Source organism: Centropristis striata, chromosome 1 (genome assembly GCF_030273125.1).
Source record: "Centropristis striata isolate RG_2023a ecotype Rhode Island chromosome 1, C.striata_1.0, whole genome shotgun sequence".
Classification (NCBI taxonomy): Eukaryota; Metazoa; Chordata; class Actinopteri; order Perciformes; family Serranidae; genus Centropristis; species Centropristis striata.
In genome coordinates this window covers 770,770-797,283 of record NC_081517.1, presented here as the reverse complement: position 1 = coordinate 797,283, position 26,514 = coordinate 770,770, and the positions used below count along the sequence as shown (strand labels likewise).

At 38.7% G+C, this 26,514-nt stretch overlaps 2 protein-coding genes across 3 annotated transcripts; both read left to right on the top strand.

Moving 5' to 3' along the window:
• Nucleotides 1–1,454: 1,454 nt before the first annotated feature.
• zfyve27 (zinc finger, FYVE domain containing 27) lies at nt 1,455–17,782 on the top strand. 2 transcript variants are annotated; one of them, XM_059346440.1, is made up of 14 exons: nt 1,455–1,749; nt 8,353–8,584; nt 8,672–8,742; nt 8,830–9,016; nt 11,044–11,139; nt 11,258–11,370; nt 12,565–12,683; nt 12,965–13,036; nt 13,321–13,341; nt 13,522–13,542; nt 15,570–15,711; nt 15,837–15,883; nt 15,996–16,077; nt 16,212–17,782. In XM_059346440.1, the coding sequence occupies exons 2-14, from the start codon at nt 8,355–8,357 to the stop codon at nt 16,280–16,282; spliced, it is 1,272 nt and encodes a 423-aa protein (XP_059202423.1). In that variant the 5' UTR covers nt 1,455–1,749; nt 8,353–8,354; the 3' UTR covers nt 16,283–17,782. The 2 variants fall into 2 exon arrangements, with proteins under 2 accessions (XP_059202423.1, XP_059202498.1); XM_059346515.1 differs by lacking the exons at nt 13,321–13,341; nt 13,522–13,542.
• A 2,087-nt stretch (nt 17,783–19,869) lies between these two features.
• Nucleotides 19,870–26,161, top strand: golga7ba (golgin A7 family, member Ba). The gene is made up of 5 exons (XM_059349425.1): nt 19,870–19,917; nt 23,557–23,682; nt 23,786–23,938; nt 24,026–24,127; nt 25,869–26,161. Exons 1-5 carry the CDS (start codon nt 19,870–19,872, stop codon nt 25,950–25,952), a joined length of 513 nt encoding a protein of 170 aa, XP_059205408.1. The 3' UTR covers nt 25,953–26,161.
• Nucleotides 26,162–26,514: the final 353 nt, after the last annotated feature.

Below are 26,514 nucleotides of genomic sequence, written 5' to 3'. Positions count from 1 at the left end.
TGATGAGCTACTTATGAACTTGCTGCACCTGCGAAACTGTTTCATTAGGGCTTAATGAAATCATTGCAGTGTCCCAGGAGATAGTCTTATCCCATCACACCCACAGAACCTGTCCGTCGACTCAGTGGTTTGATTGGATGTTTTAATAAGGAACTAAAGGCCTTTTCAGCTGGCTACGCTTTTCTACACAGGGCTTTAAAATGTCTGCAGTTTAGCTGTTCTGTGTGAGTATCTGATTCTTTAATGCCTCTATCAATAATATCTATCTAGTCTCTGTTTTTTCATCTTTGTATTAGTTTAGTTGAGGTGTTTTCAGTCCCCTCTTTCTATCCTGAATGCTTTGACGTGAAAACAAAGCTCCACATTCCCACAGAAACACAACTGTCATCAAATAAACCAAATAAATGGAGCAGCAGTTTAACTGATGAGTTTTACTTTAAATCTCAATGTTGCTTCACATGAAACCTGACTCCCAAATGCTCAACTCTGCAGGATTGAGAGAGACAGAGAGCAGTGACTGCAGTCAGCTAAACGCTTCTTACAATGTGTCCTTTCTGCTCAGCAACGAGGCCCTATGAAGAAAAGGACACTGATTTCTCACTTGTGTATGAAATGAAAATTATTTGCATGGATTTTTCAGTGATGGAGGAGTACTGTTAATGTAGTTAAACTCCAAAGAAGGGAATTAACTTTTTTTTTCCAGAAACAAAACAAAAACAATAATAGACACAAATATTCATTCATTTTCAGAATACTACCCCTTTAAATGTGGACTTTTTTACATGAATTATCACAGAAATTATGCCAGGGGTATCAATCAATCAATCTATCTATCTGTCTCTCTCTCTCTCTCTCTCTCTCTCTCTCTCTCTCTCTCTATATATATATATATATATAGAGAGAGAGAGAGAGAGAGAGAGAGACAGATATATATATAAGGGTATATATATATATATATATACCCTTGTTTTCTTCACTTTCTTGTTCATCTTAATGCCTGGTACAATTATAAGTTTAGACAAATATAAGTATAACAACAAAAAATAGCTCATAAGAGTTTAATTTAAGAGCTGATATCTTGCCATTTTCCATGGTTTTCTTGATAATAACCAAAATTGTATTATGATAAATAATTGTATTATGATAAATATATTTTATGATAAATACAATTATCAAGAAAACCATGTTAAATGTCTAGATATCAGCTCTTAAATTAAACTCTTATGATCTATTTTTGTTGTTGTCATTTTATTTATCCAAACAAATGCACCTTTAGTTGTACCAGGCATTAAAATAAACATGATATTGAAGAAAACAAGGGTGGTCTAACAATTTTCCCCATGACTAAAATGAGAGTACATAATGTTATTTTGGCAAAAAAGATCATCCTACTCTGTGATCGATTGTATCAGGCATATGCTCCCTATTCTGCCATCGACTGTTCGGCCTGGATTAAACAAGGAAGCGGACGTAGTGATAACAGGACGCGGCTAACAAAGCCAGCTAGGAGAAGCAGCCCAGCAAAACTCTCTGTTTTACCCGTCAGGTTCCTCCAGAAACAACCAGAGAGTTAAGCCCAGCTCCGGGTGGATGTCCAGGCAGGCGGCGGGCTGCTGTCATGTTGTCCGGGCCGGAGCCTCCTTCCTCCAGGCTGCTGGTGTCTCTGGGACCCGCTAGTTCCGCCTGAGCTGCTCCCAGCCGCCGCTGCTGCTCCGCTCTCCTTGGCCGCTGTGGGACTCTCTGCTCCGGGTATGTGTTCTCCTCCAGACCCGGAGGATCATATGATCCGGGCTGAAGTAATAATAATATATTTAACTTACTAGTGTGACTCTGTCAGCGAGACAAGTTAACTTTCCTGCTGGGCAGCATCTCACAGGCCACGGCACCGAGCTGCTCCATGACGTCACCAGGTTACAATAATAATAACTCATTTAAACAAAAGTTTTAAGGGAAACACAAAAAACTTCAACAAGAGTGTAGTAGTTTATATATATATATATATATATATATATATATATATATATATATATATGTATATATATGTATGTATATATATATATATATGTATGTATATATGTATGTATATATATATATATATGTATGTAAACGCTTCTTACAATGTGTCCTTTCTGCTCAGCAATGCGGCCCTATGAAGAAAAGGACACTTATTACTCACTTGTATATGAAATTAAAATTATTTGCATGGATTCTTCAGTGATAGAGGAGTGCTGTTAATGTAGTTAAACTACAAAGAAGGGAATTCACTTTTTTTTCCAGAAACAAAACAAAAACAATAATAGACACAAAATTGTAATTTATGCAGAAGATTTTTGCTCTGATGTCCTCTGAGGGGAACCAACCAAATATTCATTCATTTTCAGAATAAAATGTGGACTTGTTTACATGAATTATCACAGAAATGATGCCAATCTCTCTCTCTCTCTCTCTCTCTCTCTCTCTCTCTCTCTCTCTCTCTCTCTCTCTCTCTCTCTCTCTCTCTCTATATATATATATATATATATATATATATATATATATATATATATACACATATATATATATATATATATATATATATATATATATTCAACAACAAAAAATAGCTCATAAGAGTTTAATTTAAGAGCTGATATCTTGCCATTTTCCATGGTTTTCTTGATAATAACCAAAATCATTATCAAGAAAACCATGGAAAATGTCTAGATATCAGCTCTTAAATTAAACTCTTATGAGCTATTTTTGTTGTTGTCATTTTATTTATCCTCCATGTCTTCACCAGGTTAAAATAATAGCCTAACTCATTTAAAAAAAAAAGTTTTGCGGGAAACACAAAAAACTTCAACAAGAGTGTAGCAGTTTATATATATATATATATATATATATATATATATATATATATATATATATATATATATATATATTCATTTTAATGCCTGGTACAAATATAAGTTTAGACAAATATAAGTATAACAACAAAAAATAGCTCATAAGAGTTTAATTTAAGAGCTGATATCTCGCCATTTTCCATGGTTTTCTTGATAATAACCAAAATCATTATCAAGAAAACCATGGAAAATGTCTAGATATCAGCTCTTAAATTAAACTCTTGATATTGAAGAAAACAAGAGTAGTCTAATAATTTTCCCCATGACTAAAATGAGAGTACATAATGTTATTTTGGCCAAAGATCATCCTACTCTGCGATCGATTGTATCAGGCATATGCTCCCTTTCTGCCATCGATTATTCGGCCTGGGTTAGGGTTATATACTATATATATATATATATATATATATATATACACACAAGCCTGTCAGAAACATGACATGACAAGTATCATGAGCATTAATGTTACTTCAAAGTGTCATTAATGTTCATGACACATCCCATGTCATGTTTATGACACGCTCATGTCACTCTTATGTAGACACCTTCAAAATAAAGTGTTGCCATATCTTGCTTAAGTCACAAAGTCACCACATTTAGCTGACAGCTTTAGTTACATTTCAGGTGACGATTTATCAAAAAAACATGATCAATTTAAAGTGATAAGACATTTAAATAAAAGTTCATACCAATGGAAAGAGCCCTATCTTTAGAAAATGATAATAACATTCTAATAATATATTTTGAATACACTGTATTTCTAACAATCTGAGTGGCTCCATTCTGTATAATGAGTACTTTTACTTTTGATACTTTAAGTAAATTTTGTCGTGGAGTAATTTCACAGTGTGGTATTAGTACTTTTACTTCAGTAAGAGATCTGAATACTTCTTCAACCACTGGTGAATTCCTGATTGGCATAAAACAGTACAAGCTTTTCTATAAATTGCGCTTTGTAAAAATACTTTACTATTGTTATAATTCATTATTAAAGAGATCTTTTTGAAGTGTTTTTGTTTGACATACACTACTGGTCAAAAGTTTTAGAACACACCAACTTTTCCAGAATTTAATTGAAAATGATGCAGTTTAATGTCTCAGTGTACTCTGAAATTAATGCACATTTGCAACATTTAAAATTCTTTATTGAGCATGATAGTGTTTTGAAAGTAAAAAAAAGATTCAAAATCACATTTTATGTTGAACTAAAGGACTAAAAAAAGACACAAAATGACAAAAAAAAAGACACAAAATGACAAAAAAAGACACAAAATGACAAAAAAAAACACCAAAAGACACAAAATGACTTAAAAAAGACACAAAAAGACATGAAAAGAATTAAAAAATGGACAAAATAGCCCAAGACTCCATAGAGTTAAGTTGTTAACCCATTTCTTGTTCCCTGAAAAAGGCCTACTTGTATAATTCTGAAATGTACATTATTTTCCAGTTTTGGTTAAGCTTACCTTTTTTTATTTACCTCTGGCAGTTCACCACTTACCTTTGGACCCTTTCAAGCTGTTCATTTGACTTGAACTGCTTGAATTTCAATAAAAAACTGGAAAAATTGGGGTGTTCTAAAACTTTTGGCCTGTACTGTACATATCTAAAGTATTGTATTCCTACAGTGGATGGTGGAGCAGCTCAGCTCTTTCTGACAGGAAGTGAAACTATTCTGTCCATCTGTCCTCTCTTAAAGCCACCAGACTCCTTTTACTAAAACAGTCATTTCCCTCACAGGAGTTGCTGATTTGTTGCTGCCTTGATCGTTTTGTTTGTTTCTGTTATGGTGTGATTTTAGTTAATCCAAACTAATCCAGTGTTTCCCTCACATAGCCTTACTTGGGTGGGCCGCCGTGGTATATCTGGCGACCCATTTTAGCACTTTTTATTTTTTATCCATCTGAGAGAAAGACACAATGCATGACTGAGCAGCATGCAGCAGATAAAATGGCTCAGCTGTTAGTTCTCTCTCTGCAGTAGCTCACATTGACAATAACGATGGACCAGTCTGTTAATATCTCCTCCATGCCAAGGTTATTATAGTTAACGAAAACTAACGGAATAACAAAAACTAGAATTGAAAAAACATTTTCGTTAACTGAAATAAAAATAAAAACTAGAGTTTTTAAAAAAATGATAACTAACTGAAACTGTATTGTGTGGTTACAAAACTAACTAAAACTAACTAAAATTATAGTGAAAATGTCCTTAGTTTTCGTTTTTTTGTTAACATTTTCCATTCATAATTCAGTGTTTCTATTTGAACATGCAACACATGGTGAATATGTTTACTGAGACTGGGATGTTTACACTAGAACCAAAATACAAAACAGTTAATAACCTTATTGGGGCTGAGATGATAAACCAAAGGAAATAAAGGCAAAAAAAATGTTGTGACCTCTTTGAATTTGGCACCCAACACATAGCCCATTAAAAAAAACTAAAACTAACACAAAAACTAATAAAAACTAAACTAAAACTAAGCATTTTCAAAAAAAAAAAAAGAACTGAACTAAAACTAGCAAACTCACTCTAAAAACTAACTAAAACTAACTGAATTTGAAAACAAAAATTCACAACGAAATTAAAACTATAACTAAAGAAAAATCCAAAACTATTATAACCTTGCTCCATGCACACTCAATCAAAACATGAATCTATTTCAGTGGGAATCAACCTTTGTTGAAAGCGTCACAGTGCTAAATCCAACTTGTATTGCTCTAGTTAGAAGCATTATGTTAACATGAGTACAGTTCAGTATCTGTTTAACATTTTTCTGTGTGCTGCACCTTGTTGGGTGGAGTCACAAGTCTCCAAAACACAACCAGCACTTCATTTCCTTTTGGCACAGAAACAGATTCTTATGCCCACATGAGCTTTTGTCTGTCAGCTAGATGTGAGGAAGCTTCATCTGCACCTCCTGCTGCTGTTTGATGATCAGCTGACAGATCCAACATCATACCTGAGGCTTGTGTGGTGCTTGCATCAAATCCAGCAGGTTCCTCTGCTGTTTGTATAACAAGCAGTCGAGCAGCACGGTCAAATATAAATATAGAACAGCCTGTTGCTCTTGTAGCCACACCTAACTGAGATGTTTAGTGTACTGACACACCCTGCAGGGCTCTTAAACATCTCTGCAGCCACATGCTGTTGGGTTGCTTTTTTAATGAGGAAATCAAAGGTTTCAGACTGGCTGCTCTGATTATAGGCTGAGCTGCCATGCTGCTTCACTTGAGTTGTGAGATTTTCTGAGAAGTCTAAACCAGACTGCAGTCTCTGCTCCTTCAGGCTTCAAGCTCAGTTCTTCCTGCCAGTCTGGTCTCACTGGGACTGAAATGTGAAATTGGTTTGGGTCTTTAGGGGGCTGTCACATTAGCAAGTCAGGAATGTTTTATTTTTTTTTTAGTGGCCTGCTCCATCCAGGCTGTGATTGGCTCCTGGACTCTCTGCTCTCTACTTCAGACTCACCAACTCAGAGTATTTACTGGCAAAGCTGCTAAATATTATTAGTCATGTCAGAAATTTTTTATTGAGTAGGATAAACCCCTTGAGAGGAATCCTCTCGTTTTCGAGGGGGTCCTAAAGTACATTACAAAACAAAACACTCAACAATTTACAGACATACAACAACAAAAACAACAGGCATCAACACAAACATAACAAACAAAAAATGAACACAAAAATAATCACAAGAATAACCAAAACCTCTCAATGGCCACAAGTTGGCCATAACATTAGCCTAGTAGAACTGATCAGGAATGTTTTTTGGGTTTTTTAGTGGCCTGTGATTGGCTCCTGGACTCTCTGCTCTCTACTTCAGACTCACCAACTCAGAGTATTTACTGGCAAAGCTGCTAAATATTATTAGTCCTCATAAGGCATTTGGCTGTTTCAGCCCTGAGAGACTTTGACCTTGTATCTCTCAGCTTCAGCACCAATAGATGTTTTTTTCGTCTTTCTCTGCTCCACTATTTCACCAAATTTTCCTGAGAGCAGGAAAGGGGCGGGTCCAAAAGGACTAATGTAATTGGCTGGGAGAGAGAGACTGACAGATGAAGAAGCCAACCAGTGAGCCAGCAGCCCACTGATCTGGGCCAGCCTCCCACACAGCACTTTTAGATATTTTTATATGTACATTTTGTGCTGCATCAGCCCAAGAGGCTGCACTCAGCTGCTCTTTGGCTTCCTTCATCCTGACACAACCAAAGAGTTCTGTGATCGTCCACCAGCTGGCCAACTGCATGCTCATGTTGTTTCACACGCCAGTCTAGTTAGTGGCATATGCACCTCCATCTAGCTTTCAAAGAAGAAGAAGAAGAAGAAATGGATGCTTGTTTTAAGGAGAAGCTGTGCAAGGATGTCTCCCGTTACCCAAATGATATGTTTTGTTTTAAAAGAAATACAAAGAGCCAAATGGTGTAGAAACAAGAGGAATGGAGTGTGGAGTATGGATCGTGAAATGTAAATGGACTGCGATTTTATATCAATTTAAAAAAAAAAAAAATTAATATATTTTTTTTATTGGAAATTAGCATTCATAAGCATCAGTCCAAGACATAACTTATTCCACAGCTGTTTTCCACATTTTTGTTTTTTAAAGGGTACATTAGAACAAAGAACCACAAAAGAAAAAGAAAAACAAAACAAAAATCATAGTATTATAATAATATATAATAATATATAGGGAGGCAAAAAAGCATAGAAACAGAAACATTAACAGTTATGCTAATAATACCAATACATAAATAAACACAGGATGCCAAGTATGCTCATTAAAAAAATAAAAAAAAGATTTAAAAAAATACCTTAATAAAATAAATGAAAATTGGATGCATCAGATCAACTCAGTTGGGGTCCAGAGAGGTGAGGGTTCTTTTATATCAGTTTTATCCAAAGCGCTTTACACTACACACTCATTCACCCATTCACACACACATTCATACTGGTGTTAGAGGCTACCAGGGCACACTGGAGCCACCATTCAGAATTCATTCACACACTGATGAACGCAGCATCGGGAGACATTTGGGGTTCAGTATCTGGCCCAAGGTTACTTCAACATGTAGCTGCCACCGACCCTGATCAGTGGGTCGGTGGTTCGATCTTCTATAATCATGTAACTCTTTTTATAATCATGCCTTGTACTACTTAATATATATTATAATCATGTTAATATACATTATAATCATGTTAGGATGAATGACTTCATGTTATTATCTGTATAAATGCTGTAATGATGTAATTGTGTAATAATTGTTTGATTTAATGTGGACCCCAGGAAGAATAGTCTTCATCTCTATGAAGACTAATGGGGATCCAAAGGATACGATAAACAATAAACAATAAACAATGGGCGACCGCTCTACCAACGGAGCCACAGCTGACTGAAATGTTCATATGGATCCTGGAATGCAGATAGTATGTTGAAGCCTTGACTTCCTGCTTTCTCTTCCTCTGTGTGCAGGCATGGCGCTGCATGGCGTGTCCCAGGACCCCCCCCATGGAGCAGGGGAGGGCGGGGAGCTGGCTCACACCTTATCTAAAGAGACCCTGGGGTCTCCAGATGCCTCTGAGCTGGGGAGCCCGCGCTGTACAACCAACTTTGACCTCCTGAACATGGTGGTGTCCTATAAGAGAATGGCTCTGTTTCTGGAGCCGGCTGCAGACGCAGTGGAGCTGACCCGCTTCCTGCTGGGGTGAGTATGATATTATTTAACTGCTCTAAGCCTCGTGTAGCCATGAATTATGGAATTATATATCATGTGGTGGTTTTAATCCCTCAGATGGAAGATGCCGCTGTGCTCTCTGCTCGTCTGTTTGTTCCTCGATGTCTTCTTCTGCACTGTTAATGAAGGTGAGGTGACCCAGCTTTTGTTTGGTGTTTTAAAAGAAGCATGAATAATGTATTGACTTGCTGTTGTGTCTGCCTCCCTGGTGTCAGTGGGTTGGATCACTGTGGGCGTGGTGGCGGTGGCGGCGCCGGCTGCCCTGGGTTACCTGCAGGACAGGTGTGGGGGCAGAGCCTCAGACGCAGAGCTCCACAGGATGAGATATCACGCTGTGCACCGACGGGACCTGCTGACCGTTCATCTCACCAAACAGGAAGCCATGCTGGAGGTCAAAGACCTGTAAGACCAACAATGTGTTATATTATTCTTTTTATTACTGATTCATGTTGGATGGATGGATGGATGGATGGATGGATGGATGGATGGATGGATGGATGGATGGATGGATGGATGGATGGATGATGGATGGATGGATGGATGGATGGATGGCTGGATGGATGCATGGATGGATGGATGATGGATGGATGGATGGATGGATGGATGGATGCATGGATGGATGGATGCATGGATGGATGGATGCATGGATGGATGGATGGATGGATGGATGGATGGATGGATGGATGCATGGATGGATGGATGCATGGATGGATGGATGCATGGATAGATGGATGGATGGATGGATGGATAGGAACTTTATTAATCCCTCTGGAAGGTTCCATCAGGAAATTGCAATTCCAGCAGCAGCACAACACCAATACAATAAATTAGAATAGAATAAAGTTAAAAACGAGTCAGAATGTGCAAAATTAGAGTTCAAGAGACAATAAGAAATACAATATAAAATATAAACACAAGGAAATATTACAAATACAATGCAATATATACTATAATAACAGTGCAGAATTAGTGCAAGTGTATGAAGTGTATAAAACATGTTGTGTTGGTGTTATGTGGTGGCTCAGGCCTGCTGCTCCTCACTACATAATAATAATAATAATAATAACAAACAACCACAACGTGGCCGTTTTATACTCATAATCATTTTCTCCATTTTCTGGTTTTATATATTGTCTTTATACAGTTTAAGTGAATATATGTTACAAAACATTAGCAAATTATCACATTCTGTTATGTTTTTGGAATCAGAGTTGTTCCTCCACTATTTCACTTGAAGTTACTTTTATTAAAAAAAAGAGTAAAAAGCATTTTTTTCTCATTCATTCCTTCTCACCTAAACATATAATATTGACTATACTCCAGGCCAACTTGTTTAATTCATTTCCTACCTCATAAAAAATTAGCAAAGCTGTTTAAAAACTGCATCCCCAATCATCACATCATTGCCCTGCAGCTCTGCTGGTGGTCCCAAACTCCACAGGAAGTCTCCATGTTTGTTATATTTACTTTCATACAATTGTTAGAATAAATGGTTTATAAATAATTTATTGCTTTATCGTTTAATTAAAAAATTGTAATAGACTAACTAGTCATGACAGTATCAATCAGTTGCTCTTTACAAACTATGGCTTGTATCTACGTGTCCTATATATATATATATATATATATATATATATATATATATATATATATATACACACACTACTGGTCAAAAGTTTTAGAACACACCAACTTTTCCAGAATTTAATTGAAAATGATGCAGTTTAATGTCTCAGTGTACTCTGAAATTAATGCACATTTGCAACATTTAAAATTCTTTATTGAGCATGATAGTGTTTTGAAAGTAAAAAAAAAGATTCAAAATCACATTTTATGTTGGACTAAAGGACTAAAAAAAGACACAAAATGACTAAAAAAAGAAACAAAATGACCAAAAAAAGACACAAAATGACTAAAAAAAGACACAGAATTACCAAAAAACACACAAAATGACTAAAAAAACACACAAAATGACCAAAAAAAGACACAAAATGACCAAAAAGGACACAAAATTACCAAAAAAGACACAAAATTACCAAAAAAAGACACAAAATTACCAAAAAAAGACACAAAATTACCAAAAAAGACACAAAATGACTTACAAAGACATGAAAAGAATTCAAAAATGGACAAAATAGCCCAAGACTCCATAGAGTTAAGTTGTTAACCCATTTCTTGTTCCCTGAAAACAAGAAAGTTTTGGTTAAGCTTACCTTTTTTTATTTACCTCTGGCAGTTCACCACTTACCTTTGGACCCTTTCAAGCTGTTCATTTGACTTGAACTGCTTGAATTTCAATAAAAAACTGGAAAAATTGGGCTGTTCTAAAACTTTTGACCGGTAGTGTGTGTATATGTGACATTAGTGCATGGTGTCTGTTCATGTCTGGGTGATGTGTCTCTGACTCTCTTTGTGTTTGTTTTCTTCAGGTTGAAGCACCTTGATGACATGTTGTCCTCTGCCTGTCTGACAGCAGAAACCTTCTACAAGGTCCTTTACTGGGACAATCACACCAAGTCATCAAGGTCTACACACACACACAGACTAAGACTAAGACTTTTGCACAAGACTGTATATATGTGATCTCTAATGTGAACCTGCTGGTTGTAAGAACGTGACCTGACCTGTGAATCTCCTCATTAGGTTCTATGGAGGGCTGCTGGTGTTGGTGTGTCTGCTGTACGTGGCTCCGCTGGGCTGGGTGTTCGCTGGCCTCAACACCACCATCTTCCTGTGGAACAGAGACTTCTGCAGAGGTCAGTTCATCCTGTCTGTCCTCACAGAGACCTAACAACACTAACTAGGGCTGAGCAACTGATTTACAATGAGTCAACACCAACATTCACAACCTCTAACTGATATAATCTTCCCAATGGGGATCATTTTGATTATTTCCATCCAATCTGCTACATGGAAGCAACATGGAGGAGAACTCCAACACAGAATGACTCGCACAAAATGTAAACACTGTGGGAAAACTTTTTTTTAAAGAAATGCAGGGTTTTGTTAGCCTGGCTAACACCAGCCGTTGATTTCTCCGTAGAGGAGGCGTGGTTTACGATCCTCCGGAGCCGTTTATTGGACGCTTAGAATGTCTATCAAAGCGTCTGTAGGTAGCTCTTAGCCAATCAGATCAGTTATACCAGATGACGTAGTAGAGCAACAGAGATGGATGTTTGTTGTGTGTGTGTCTGTGAGAGAGTGTTGCTGCTGCTTTGCTTCTCCAGTTCTCGCTTTCTGCAAGATTATTTATTTTCACGCTTTATTCCCCCTCATGTCATTCAGCCACACATCCACTGATTTTATGGGCAATAAACAAGCTGCTGCGGGTCTCTGGGGGCTCCGCTGTCCCCCGGCTCGGAGCCAGATCACCGGCGAGACCGCTAGTGGCGCTACGAGCCGGCGCTACCGGTGATCTGGCTAGGAGCCGGGGGACAGCAGAGCTGCCCAGAGACCTTTCACCTTTCAACTTTGGCTCTAAACTATTTAAAACACCATCTACAGCTAAAGAGAGTTTCGCGTCTGCAGCAGCCATGTTGGATCCGTAAGAAAACTACAAGCTTCCGTCTGCCGAGTAGTACGCCATCGTCTTGTCGTCCCTCCCCGCTCTGTGATTGGATCCTAAAACAGGGCTAAGAAAGCTTCCTGGTTTCCAGACTGGATGGAGGTTCGAAATTAAATTCGAGCGCGCAAGGCAGTCTGGGTATACCCAGGCTAGGGTTTTGGAAAAAGTGAAAAAAAAAATTCTACAAATAGTTGAGCATATATACAGTAGAGACCATGTCAGTGAACTATGAGGGCAAAAATCAAAAGCTAAATAATTGTTCATTAATCATAATCAAGCTAAAAGGTTGTATTAATCGTGATATTGATTAGAGGTCATATCGCCCAGCCTGAACACTCTCAGTCTCATTTATAGGAGTAAAATGTTGTTTCTCTTGTGGTTCCAGTGTTATTGGACCTGAGGAAGCTGTTCCATGCGGGCCAGGCCGAGGCCTCGGAGGGCCAGAGGGAGGAGCAGGAACACAGCAACCTGTTGGACCGGACCCCCACACCGACCAGTCTGGAGGTGAGAGGAGGAGCTCCATGCTGGTTTGATCACTGGAGGCTTTAGCAGTTGTGATTTACATTAAAACCAGCCGTGGCTGTAAGCTTCTTATCCACTTTATCCCGAGCTCTCAATGTATTTATCCAGTCAGAGTAATGCAAATCCATCGGTTATACACAGCCGCTGTCCAAGGTGCTGATCCATCCAGCAGCATCAGGGGTCATTCATTCATATGTCTCTGTGTGTGTGTCTCTGTGTGTGTGTGTGTGTGTCTCTGTGTGTGTGTGTGTGTTTGTTAACAGGACCTGTCTCCGGGCAGTGTGGAGGAAGCTGAAGAGGCGGAGCCTGATGATGAATTTAAGGATGCTATTGAGGTAAATATATTTCTCTTCCTAATCATTTAGACTTTAAGGCGACATTAAAGACGTACAATCTGATATGTAAATAGTCATGAAAATAAAGGAAACGCATTAAATGAGATGGGTGTGTCCAAACTTTGGCCTGTACTGTACTTTGTTAGCTCACCTGGATGATTTAGGGAAAAAATTCAGCATTATTTGAAGCCCAGTTGTTGGAGCTTTCCATGATGGCACTAAAATCCTCCTCATGACGTCTGTGTTGTGACTTCCTGTTTCTCTCTGCTGTCCTCTGAACTCAGGAACATTCAGTGTCCCTGCAGGTGAGTTTCCCCTCTTTAAGAGGACCCTGCTGCACTAAAGAACTACTAGACACATGAGGAACCATCATGTGTTGTGCTGTAGTTCCTGCATGGTTTGGATCTGTTGATGTGTAATCACACTGAGGATCAGTGTTTGTGGTAACGTTGTTCTCATGTGTTGTTCTGCCTCCTGGTAATAAGGAAACCCCTCTGGTGTTAGTGGTAAGTGGATTCCCCAGAGCCGTCCAGACCTCCTCCATCCATCCATCTGTCCCTCCAAGTGTTCCCGTCCTGAGTTATGTGATAGTGACTCTAGAATTAGCAGGACCATGGTAGTTGTCCCAGTAATCCCATCATACAGGCTCATGCATCTCTAGATTGCATGACCGCCATTGTTCATGAGACATATTGCATTAGTGGAATCAGCTTTTCCTTCCTCATGCCATTTCACTAGCTTAGACCATATCTATCTATCTATCATAGGCTTAGACTCATGGATGTGTTGCAGTGTGTGTGTGTTTTTTATTGAAAGTGTTTTTGCATTGAGGCAGATTCTTTATTTAACCGAACATAGAACACATTAAAGCTGCATGAAAGCAGTTTATAGCAGACTTTGTGATACTTTGTTCCCTTAAAGCCATGTTTGTTTCTCTTATATCCTGGCCTCCATCTTATAAAGTCATCGTTGGGCCTCTTGGTGGTTGGGGTGGTACCCAACTGGTTTCCCCAAAAAGAGGAATAGACCTTTTGACAAGTCTGTTAAACATAGGAAGAGGTACAGATTTTGTTGTTAGGGCTGGCCGATATGGACCAAAAGTCATATCGCGATATGTTTAGGCTGAATATCGATATAAGATATATATCCTGATATTTTTATCTCAAAGTGAGAGCAAATGTTCAGTCAAAGCCAAATATGACATGTCACAAGTAGTTTTATTGAAACCGTTTATTTAAGTGAACATAAATACTGTGTAACAGGACAACCTTTAAAATAAAAAATCAAAGCTCAAAGACTATGAAATAAAATAGGCCAATCTTTTTCTGAAATAAATATATTTATATGAGAAAAGAATAACAAACATTACAAAAAAAACTATTGATATATGCAATATGGTCTAATTCCATATCAAATTTAAAAATATATCAATATATTTTTTATATCGAAATATCTCCCAGCCCTACTTGTTGTATGCAAGAGACAATCTCTGGCCTGTAAAATGAACTCAATGTGCCAAAAACCATGAACCTCTATGATAAAGCGCTCAACATTATAGAAGAAACAAAGATGTTTACAGCCTGGTACAAAAAACATTTTGGTCTCTATAGCTTTTCCCTGTTTAGGACAACTTTATATAGCTCACCTGTTTAATATATACTAAGTCTATACATAATAAGGGGCAGACCCTTTGATTAACCAGCAGGTGCCTCATCCAGCCCACTGCAGCTCTTTGCCCCATTTTTGGATTAGCGGGGAGTCAGGACTCACATACTGCTGAGACGGCAATGGGTGAAGCAACGGGAGCCCAGTTTGGCTTTTCAGAAAGCTATGGGTGAAGTTTTATTCAGATAATGGATTGATCCAGAGACAATTCTGAGATTGACCCGGTTTGTTTCATGTAGCCTAGCAAACTATTCGTCTGCTATTTCAGCACCACGGAGAGCGACTCAGATTTATTAATACATAGCAGAGTCAGATACTGATACTCAGCTCTAGAGTCAGTAGATTCTAACTGGCACTAACCTCAGTTAGACAGAGCAGCAGTGAGTCAGACAGACATGACTAGCATATCCAACTGATCAACTACTGCTCTCTCTCTCTCTCTGCTGCTGGATGGAGAGGCCAACCTTTCATCCCCTTCTAGTTGCATACTGGTTATATATTTATAGGGTCTGCATTACAAGGATAGAATGATACAAACCTCTTTTTTCAGGGGTTTGGTGTCCTTGTGTTTGGCAGATAGATCAACTTCAGCCATATAAGCATGCATGCATGTATTTTCCTGTAAAAGCGAGTATTCTCCACCTTTGTCTAGTATCTCCCTAGTGGCCCTAGTTCATGCCATCATCATGCTTCATCAGTTTAACTGGCTGAATTTCACAGTGAATTTAACTCAGTTTAGCCCTGACCACTGGGTGTGGTTCTGTTTCATCCTCCAGAATAGTAACTCCAGATTTCAGTGTGTGACTGTATATTTCTTTATCTATCCCCTTCTTCCCCCTCCCCCCTCCCCCCTCCTCCTCTTCCTCAGGAGGATGATGACGGGCCTCTCGGAGCTCCAGAGTATGACACCATCTCTGAAAACGGTCTCTTGAGCCGCAACGAACCGATACGCAGCAAAGTGTCCAAGCTGACAGAGAAGCTGCGTAAACGCTATCCCACCACCGCCACAGGTCAGCTCTCTGACTCACCCACTGCTTTATTTCCTCTTTTATACTCTCACATCACAGCTCTGAACACAAGCATTTACTTTTATTTTTAGCTATAACAGTATTTATCTCTCTCTGTTCCTCCAAAGGTAACTGTTCCAGCTGCAACGCCGTCTTCTCAGTGCTGAAGAAAAGGGTGAGACAAGGAATCAGATATATTTAGGCATCATGTCGTCATCATATTTAATTTAGTCTTGCTGTTCTATTGTCACAAGCTTCTTCTTCTTCTGTGTCTCTCTGTGTTGCAGAGGAGCTGCAGTAACTGTGGCAACAGCTTCTGTTCCCGCTGCTGCTCCTTCAAGGTGCTGAGGTCCTGCATGGGGGCAACAGGTGAGAAAACTGACTCAAACATTTTATTTTTAGACTGTTAAAGCTGCATGACAGTTGTATCATCTCACATCACACTGTGCCTGTCTGTGTTCTTCTTACTTGACCTATGCTCTTATTCTCTCCTTCTCTCTCAGCTCCAGAGGCCCAGAGAGAGACTGTGTTTGTCTGTGCTGCCTGTAATTCTTCTCTCATCAAGCTGCAATGAGCCGGTAGTCAGTCCTTCTCCCAGTTCTCCCAGTGGCCAGCTGGAGGCCAGCCTCTCTCTGCCCTCCAGCCCCAGTAACCGGATACCTAACACATGCCTTAAGGCACTTTTATCTGTCCAGAACCCCTCCATGCCTTCAGCACTCGCATTCCTCCTTAACTACTCGTGTTGCTTATGGGACTTCTACTGTAATATGTTAAATATTTCCTCTTTCAATGAACCGTGAATGAAGAACTGGACCTTTATTAATCAGTAAGACTTGCTACAGAGCACAACGGCTCCAAAAAATCAAAGGATCTTTCTCTTTGCTGAGCAGAGGGAGCTGCAGCATGCAGGGTGGAGGCCAGGGTGGAGGCCAGGGTGGAGGCCAGGGTGGAGGCCAGGGTGGAGGCCAGGGTGGAGGCCAGGTTGAACTTGTCTGGCTTGGTTTTGGTTTTAATGCTTCGGCTCCCCACAACGTTGATTCCAATCGAATGTGGATCTCTCCAGCCCTGTGTAGCAGTTTAATCGTACTGTAATGAGAAGACTTCCTGTATGAACCAGACTGAGGCTGGCACTGTACAAATATGGCATGTTTTTATTTAGAGCGGTGATGAATGCAAAGGGGGGCAGTGTGAATCTGGTTTGTTCAGATGAACAAAGTAATGGATGTAGAGCAGAAGAAGCTCCACGTGGCTCTGACTGCCATCGTGTGCACAGGCTGCTCAGCCATGCTTCTCCTGCTGTCACCAGTACAACCAGTACAACCAGTACACTGGGACCTGCAGCTGGTCAACAGGGTCATGTGATCAGCTGTGGGTTTGGGAACCCCTCCCCCGCTAGAGGAGCTTACAAGACGTAAGGGGAATATATATAAAAGCCGTATAACAATGGTAACTATGGCAGTAAAGGTAAAATGCATGGCCTAATGACCCACATCACATCTATGACAGGTTGCCAGTTTTGGTGTTCTGGAGGTTAATGACGTTTTGTTAAAATATCTTCAGCTCGGTCAACTTGTAATGATCAAATTGGTGCTTCATTTTGGTCGCCATTTTTTCTGTCTGGACATGTCAGATTTTAGGACTTTAAGTCAGAAAGTGCTGCAGGAGCCTGAGCCTGTGTTTCCCTCTAACTGGATCAAAGTCGACCCAACTGGATTAGAGTCAATACGTGGAGCAACTCAGCAACCAGCTGAAATCGTTGTCAGAGCCTCACAATCTTGCAAGCGGGACTTAAAAGAATTGATGTGGAGGCGTTCTGACCCTGACTGTGGTGGAAAAGTTGTTTTAATCCTGATTCAGACACAGATGATTGTAATAGTTTGCTTTCATTGTAATCAAATTTCAACTGTTACCATAAATTGTTCTACTATATCTAATATATTTAATTTAAAACTCCAGAAAGTGCAAGTTATTATTTGACCTAATGATTAAGTCTGTATATATTGCTCTTATTTTATGGATTACATATGCTATTATTAAAAATAAACTCTGTGATGATTTCATTAACTTAAAGTCACCAGTGGAAGGTATGCTCTTTTTGACTTGGAGAGTTCATAAAAAAATATAAACACAACTGAATGCCAAATTGTAAGACATAATAACCAAAAAAATGATTTATTTAAATACAACTAAATTCACAATATTGAAATATTTTACTTTAAACAGTTATTTTTAGTTGTTACAGTTTATTCCGTTCCATAAAACAAACTCAGTGGAGCGTTTAGCAGCTAAAGAGTCAGATTTTCCCCCTCACAAGTTGGTGGAGGCTAAATTGGAGCTAAAAGAATTAATATTTGATATACACTACTGGTCAAAAGTTTTAGAACACCCCAACTTTTCCAGAATTTTATTGAAAATGATGCAGTTTAATATCTCAGTGTACTCTGAAATCAATGCACATTTGCAACATTTACAATTCTTTATTGAGCATGATAGTGTTTTGAAAGTAAAATAAAGATTCAAAATCACATTTTATGTTGGACTAAAGGACTAAAAAAAGACACAAAATGACAAAAAAAGACACTAAAAGACACAAAATGACTTAAAAAAACATGAAAAGAATTCAAAAATGGACAAAATAGCCCAAGACTCCATAGAGTTAAGTTGTTAACCCATTTCTTGTTCCCTGTAAAAGGCCTACTTGTATAATTCTGAAATGTACATTATTTTCCAGTTTTGGTTAAGCTTACCTTTTTTTATTTACCTCTGGCAGTTCACCACTTACCTTTGGACCCTTTCAAGCTGTTCATTTGACTTGAACTGCTTGAATTTCAATAAAAAACTGGAAAAATTGAGGTGTTCTAAAACTTTTGACCGGGAGTGTACATTAGTGGTGACCAGCAACAGGACTCCAAATGAATCACAATGTTGCATTTTGTCTGTTAGATGAGCAAATAGGCAACTGTCTTGCTAACAAATGGGGTCATAAAAGGTCAGTTTAGCCAAATAATTAGTTAACAGGTTTAAAGTCTCTTCTCTCCCGTAAAAAAGACATTTTCCTGGTGTAGCCAGTGGATATCCAGATAATTAATGTCCTAACCAGAGTCAACTACAATCAATGGACACTCTTTACAGTCTGGTTAGTAATGAAGGGAAACAAAGCTTCGTGAAGCATTTGCTTTATTTTTTGACCCCATTAGATGGTCTTGGCTTAAATAAAAAGCTTCAGAGACAGTCATTTTCAAATTTTCAGCCCTTTGTTAAACAAAGAGCGCCGTCTCTGTAAATAAAGCAAACGCTTCATGAAGCTTCGTTGTCCCTTCAATACCGATCAGCAACTTCAGGCACAATAATGGAGTAGAGAGACGTCCACCACGTCTTATAAGTGGCTTATTTGTTTATTAATTTAGCTAAGATACTAACATGCTAGATTGTCATCAGACCAAAAGTCGGTTCATTTTTGCATGTTGGTCAATGTGTTTCACCACCTGTGGTCCCCACATTGACTGTTTACCAGATTGCAACCTCGTGTCAAAATATGGCAATGTTGGCAACATATTCTGTATTCATATGCAGAAACCTTTTAACAGAAAAAGCAGGTGTAATTTTTATTTATTTATTTAACCTTTATTTAACCAGGGAATATCCCATTGAGATTAAGAACCTCTTTTTCAAGGAGCCCTGGCCAAGAGGCAGCAAACACAGAATACAGTTACATATTTACAGAACATACAGACCTTAAACACGTCATGAGAAACTAGTGCATGTTTTGGAATTGGCCTCAATAACTCTTAGTTTGGATTTAAAAGTGCTCAAAGAAACAAATTCAGTTAATTTCCATTCTTTCTGTAGCATATATATATGTATATATATATAAATTAAAACAATCTATGATGGTTGAATTCCAATTACATGCTACAGGTTGATGTTATCCTGCTGCTACTATCTCAATGTCATGGTTTACAGGGACACTATAATATCTATCCTCAATGTTATTAGTAAAAACCAATGAGGAGATCAGATCTATCTTTAATGCAGCGTCCAGACTGACTGAGACAGTAAAATCTGAATTAATATGACCTACACACTGTACTGTGTTAGCCCCGCCCCTCCCCCTCCGCTCCTCCAATCTGTCCCCGTGTCCCACTAAAGCGATTTCAGCGCATGCAGGGACTCGTCCCCACGGCGGCGGATGGCAACATGGCGACAGAGGTAAGACTGGCATATTATCTCTCTTCAGGTTCTGTTCTCCAGCGTTTATTATATTATTATCATTAGAATAAAACAGGTGCAGCTACCGTGGTGAATGAGGGCATTGTTGGCTGCACACGGTGCAACTGTCCCCACTGTGCGGCTCTCTGGGACCACTACTGACGGCGGTGTGTGTCCTACATTATCATGCCAGTTTAGTCCGAGCGAGGCTTGATTTATTTTCTCACCCATGACAAGACAAGACAACGTGTTGGTGCGTTTCAGGAGGAAACATGGAGAGGAAACATGGAATCAGCTGCTTCATAAGAACTGATAGACGGATCACCTCCCGGTTTAAGCTGCTGCTGTTGTTGTCTGCTGAGAGAGACGCCCCGTTAATCCGGGGACAGGCCACTGTGTGGACTGACCACACACACACACACACACACACACACACACACACACTAACAAACACGCGCATGCACGCACGCGGACACGCGCGCGGCAGCAGCGTTCAGCACCATGGACAGAGGCGCGCCGCCCTGACCTCGCGCTGCTTTCACAGATGCTGTGATATAATTAAATCTGAAATAAAAAAAAAACAGCTGCTGAATATTTTTTTTAAATCCAAGGTACCTCGTGATGCAACTAGGCTAACTTTAGTTACTGTACACTACATTTTTGGGTTGTTTTCACTCACTTTCAATATCGTCACACTGTTAAAATAATCGCCTAAGTCATTTTTAGTCAAAATTGTTTTTTTTTGTGTGCCTAAATCATCTCCTCATAGCCACCTATGGTAAAATCTCCTCCATCCTCAGTTGATCACATCATGTGATTTTACCCCTTTAAGATAATGGCCTATGTCAAGTGTGTGACTTAAGCGGATTTATTATGCCTAAGTCAAAATAAAAGGTGACTTAGGCAATTTTTTTCCAACATGCCTTTGTGACTTAAGCAAGATATGATAACACTTTATTTTGAAGGTGTTTACATAAGAGTGACATGAGCGTGTCATAAACATGACATGGGATGTGTCATGAACATTAATGACACTTTGAAGTAACATTAATGCTCATGATACTTGTCATGTCATGTTTATGACAGGCTTGTGTGACTCTTATGTAGACACCTTCAAAATAAAGTGTTACCATATCTTGCTTAAGTCACAAAGGCATGTTCAAAAAATTGCCTAAGTCATTTATTTCTCTTAAGTTACATAATTTACACACAGTGTTATTACCATGCCAATAGCCATCGTTTGTTACATCCTTTTTGAGTGAAATGATCAATAAATGTCATATGTTACACTCTTGGTGAAGTTTTTTGTGTTTCCTGCAAAACTTGAAAAAAATGAGTTAGGTGATTATTTTAACAGGGCGACGATTTGCTTTATTGGCATCAGTATCAGGTAGCCAGAGACTCAGTGATAATATAATTCAACAGTGAAATCAGAAATTACATTTAAAGCTTGATTTGATTTGCATGCTTTTATTTATTTATTTATTTACCTGTTTATGTGTTTGTCGGGCTGTTTTAGCTGAACTACTGGTAGTGGTGGTGGTGTTATGTGCGTGTGTCTAATGTGTGAGTTTTAATATTACATAAGGTTATTAAGCCACTATCATTTATAGCACTTTAAGGAATATTTAATATACATTATGTGTGTGTTTACATGTGTAACCAGTATCAGAATCATACTGGTATAGTACCAGTATATTGCCAAGTAGGTTTTCACTTAAAAGGAATTTGTGTCTTGGTGTTGTGTGCAGACAATAAACATATTAAAAGGAATTAAATATGAAAGGCAAGCACTGCCACAGTCAAGAGTACAGAATAGAAAACATTACAATAACACATATGAAAGAAAACTACTACATCAGAATAATATATAACAAACGTGTACAAAATAACTTAGAAAATGCTGTGCAGTTGGGTGCAGGATATGCAGAAATATGTGCATTGATGAGGGAATGTGCAAAAGAGAATATGTGCAGTGATAGGATACATATAAAACAGGGGTTTTGATTCAATATATTCGGAGATATTGCAATTTAATAAAATCAAATTCAAAGGGAAATTGCCACAGTATAAAGCCGTATGCATAAAATCTAAGTAAAATAAAAGGTTTACTATTTATGCAATCAGAACAGTGAATTCACATTTATCACTGTAACATCCAACACCAACGCACTACTTTCTGTGAATTCTATCCATGTAAACTTGTAAATAATGAAATATTGATATTTTCTTTCATCTCATAATGTACAGGTGCATCTTAATAAATTATAATATCATAGAAAGTGTATTTATGTCAGTAATTCAATTCAAAAAGTGGAAATAACACATTATATAGATCCATTACACACAGAATGAAACATTTCATGTCTTCATTTATTTAATTTCTTCTAATTATAATGATTATGGCTTACATTTAATGAAGACCTAAAATTCAGTGTCTCAAAAAATTTAGAAAATTACAACAGACCAATTTTAAAAAGTATGTTTAATATGTAAATGTTGGCTTCTGAAAAGTATGTCATCTATATCAGCTATTCTCAACCTTGGGGTCGGGACCCCAATTGGGGTCGCGAGATGATTTCTGGGGGTCGCCAAATCATTTTGGAAGTCAGCTCTGTCTCCACTGTGTTAAAGTGTCCATGTGTTAATGTGTTTTAGTCTTTTTGGTCATTTGATGTCTTTTTTTTGTTCATTTTGTGTCTTTTTTTGATCATTTTGTGTCTTTTTTGGGGCATTTTGTGTCTTTTTTTGGTCATTTTGTGTCTTTTTTGGGGCATTTTGTGTCTTTTTTTTGGGCATTTTGTGTCTTTTTTTTATCATTTTGTGGTCAATTTGTGTCTTTTTTGGTCATTTTGTTTCTTTTTTGGGTGATCTGAACTGTGTGTGAGATTGTGTTCAGTGAGCGGGGGTCACGGACAACATGCATGTTAAATTGGGGGTCACAACTCAAAAAGGTTGAGAACTACTGGTCTATATGACTTAATACTTGGTTGGGGCTATTTGACTTGAACTACTGGAAATGGACTTTTCCATCATATTCTAATTTAATGAGATGCTCCTGTACAGTGATTAAAGTCCTGGGAGTCATTTTAGTTGCTACCTGGTTTAGTGGATGACATGCAATAGTCGAGTGGAGAGTCTGCTGTCGTCCCAGAGAGAGTGAAGTTGGGTGTACTTTGTCTTACCCTACTGGTGTGGATTAAAGAAGATTATCCAAACACAAGAGAAATTGTAGCGTTCTTATTACGCTCAGGCCAGAAGAGCTGGAGGACTTTTATCAGTCTGCCTCATCTCATTCCACCTGATCGATCTGTTGGAGCTGGAGTGAAATGTTGTCCCGTCTCCTGCAAGCTGTAAGACCAAGGGAGGGAAAAAGAGAGAGTGTGTGTGTGTGTGTGTGTAGAGATAGTATGTCCAGTGCTGGGCTCTGCTCCAACAGACAACAAGGCAGAATGAGAGCAGACACTGATTGATCACATCTCCTCTATCATCCTATACTTCCTAACCAGCCTCTGTTTGTACACACTGGGAGTGATGGAGGTGTGCTGAGAGATGGAGCTCTCTCAGGGGACTCATTACACACATACTGTATCAAAACTCACTATATTTGTCTCTGTGTGTGTGATTTATCCTCCCCAGTTCCACAACCTGCAGGAGTTGAGGCACAGTGCATCTCTGGCTAATAAAGTCTTCGTCCAGAGAGACTACAGCGAAGGAACCACCTGCAGGTTCCAGACCAAGTTCCCCTCTGAGCTGGAGAGCAGGGTGAGAGACAGCAACCTGTCACACTGGAGTTAAAAATAAAAGCTTTTATGCTGTCTTCACCAGTCTAACCCTGCTGTCTGTCTCTGTCTCTGTGTGTCTGCAGATTGAGCGGACGCTGTTTGAGGACACTGTGAAGACGCTGAATAACTTCTACGCCGAGGCGGAGAAGATCGGAGGCCAGTCGTACCTGGAGGGCTGCCTGGCCTGTGCTACAGCGTACCTCATCTTCCTCTGCATGGAGACTCGCTATGAGAAGGTCAGACTGACTGGAGATGCATGTTAACGGTCCAAGGTGATGATTTACTCCTCTGTTGTTTCTCATTGTTCTTCTGCCTCTTGTTAGGTGTTGAAGAAGATAGGCAAGTACATCCAGGAGCAGAATGAGAAGATCTATGCTCCCAGAGGGCTGCTCATCACTGACCCCATAGAGAGGGGAATGCGGGTCGTATCCTCACACTGTTGTTGAGTGAATGTGCACAAAACCATTAGATGATATGTTCAAAAACTCCACAGCTGTTGGTGATTATTAAGACTAATGGACGCTGCAGAAAAACCACCTCTTCTACACCAGAGAAGATACAGAGGCTTTAGAGGGTTTTTTGGCCTTTTTGTAGTTGTTTTGGACCTCTTGTTGTTGTTTTTTGTCACATTGTAACTTTTTGGTCTTTTGGTGTTTGTCTGTTTGTAATCATTTAGTGTCTCTTTGTAGTTACTTAGTGTCTCTTTGTAGTCATTTAGTGTCTCTTTGTAGTTACTTAGTGTCTCTTTGTAGTCATTTAGTGTCTCTTTGTAGTTACTTTGTGTCTCTTTGTGGTAATTTAGTGTCTCTTTGTAGTTATTAAGCATCTCTTTGTAGTCATTTAGTGTCTCTTTGTAGTTACTTTGTGTCTCTTTGTAGTAATTAAGTGTCTCTTTGTAGTTACTTTGTGTCTCTTTATCGTCACTAAGTGACTCTTTGTAATTATTATGCGTCTCTTTGTAGTCATTTACTGACTTTTTGTAGTTATTAAGCATCTCTTTGTAGTGATTTACTGACTTTTTGTAGTTATTAAGCATCTCTTTGTAGTAATTTAGTGCTTTTTTGTAGTTATTAAGCATCTCTTTGTAGTAATTTAGTGACTTTTTGTAGTTATTAAGCATCTCTTTGTAGTCATTTAGTGACTTTTTGTAGTTATTAAGCATCTCTTTGTAGTCATTTAGTGACTTTTTGTAGTTATTAAGCATCTCTTTGTAGTCATTTAGTGACTTTTTGTAGTTATTAAGCATCTCTTTGTAGTCATTTATTGACTCTTTGTACTTATTAAGCGTCTCTCTGTAGTCATTTAGTGACTTTTTGTAGTTATTAAGCATCTCTTTGTAGTAATTTAGTGACTTTTTGTAGTTATTAAGCATCTCTTTGTAGTCATTTAGTGACTTTTTGTAGTTATTAAGCATCTCTTTGTAGTAATTTAGTGACTTTTTGTAGTTATTAAGTATCTCTTTGTAGTCATTTAGTGACTTTTTGTAGTTATTAAGTATCTCTTTGTAGTCATTTAGTGACTTTTTGTAGTTATTAAGCATCCCTTTGTAGTCATTTAGTGACTCTTTGTAGTCATTAAGTGACTGTAGTTATTATGAGTCTTTTTGTAGTTATTATGAGTCTCTTTGTAGTCATTTAGTGACTTTTTGTAGTTATTAAGCATCTCTTTGTAGTCATTTAGTGACTTTTTGTAGTTATTAAGCATCTCTTTGTAGTAATTTAGTGACTTTTTGTAGTTATTAAGCATCTCTTTGTAGTAATTTAGTGACTTTTTGTAGTTATTAAGCATCTCTTTGTAGTTATTAAGCATCTCTTTGTAGTAATTTAGTGACTTTTTGTAGTTATTAAGCATCTCTTTGTAGTCATTTAGTGTCTCTTTGTAGTTACTTTGTGTCTCTTTGTAGTTACTTTGTCTCTTTGTCATCATTAAGTGACTGTAGTTATTATGAGTCTCTTTGTAGTCTTTTAGTGTCTCTTTGTAGTTACTTTGTGTCTCTGTAGTTATTAAGTGTCTTGAGTCTCTTTGGTCTGTTTGTAGTTGTATCCTCTAGTCATTTTATGTTTCTTTCTGTCATTTTTTCCTTGTAGCTATGTATCTCTTGAGTGTCATTTTGTAGTAATCCATCCATGTTCCCAGTAAATTGTTGGTCCCTAACCGTCCCTCCAGATAGAGATTTCCATCTATGAGGACCGGGGCTCCAGCGGCTCCAGCTCAGGCAGCAGCTCGGTGTCCGGCAGCACGGCTCGATGACTGGACCCTCAGTCCACCACGTCCCCCTGATCACTCACGGCCCCGAGGAGACTCTAGGACAATGATGCTCCTCCTGCTCCATCCACCCACCGCTACGTCACACAGAGGATTCACTGGCTTTTTTTCTAACAGAGTAAGGCATGTCACGCCTGATGTGCCATCACATGCTCAAAGTGTGTTCAAGCTTTTTTTAACACGCACTGTAGTAATTGCTGCAAAAAAAAAAGTGAATATGCCGACACAGCCATGTTAGTGTAGGTTGCAATGTCTCAGTGAAAGAAAAAACAAGTTATTATGCTAGTTCTACTTTGTGTGATCATATCATTCCCTTCATTCATGTCCTCTTGGAAGTTACCACAGCTATGTGTGATCTGGTGGTGAGTAAAGGATGGAGGGATGTTAGAGGAGCAGGAGGAGAAGTGTGGAGGAGTGAAGACCAGGAGCCTCACCTCCTCAGACCTCCTCAGACCTCCTCAGACCTCAGCTCCACCAGCTGCTCCACGCTGAACCAAACTGGACCCACCACCACCTCCAGCACCAGACAGACTGGCTTTAACTAATG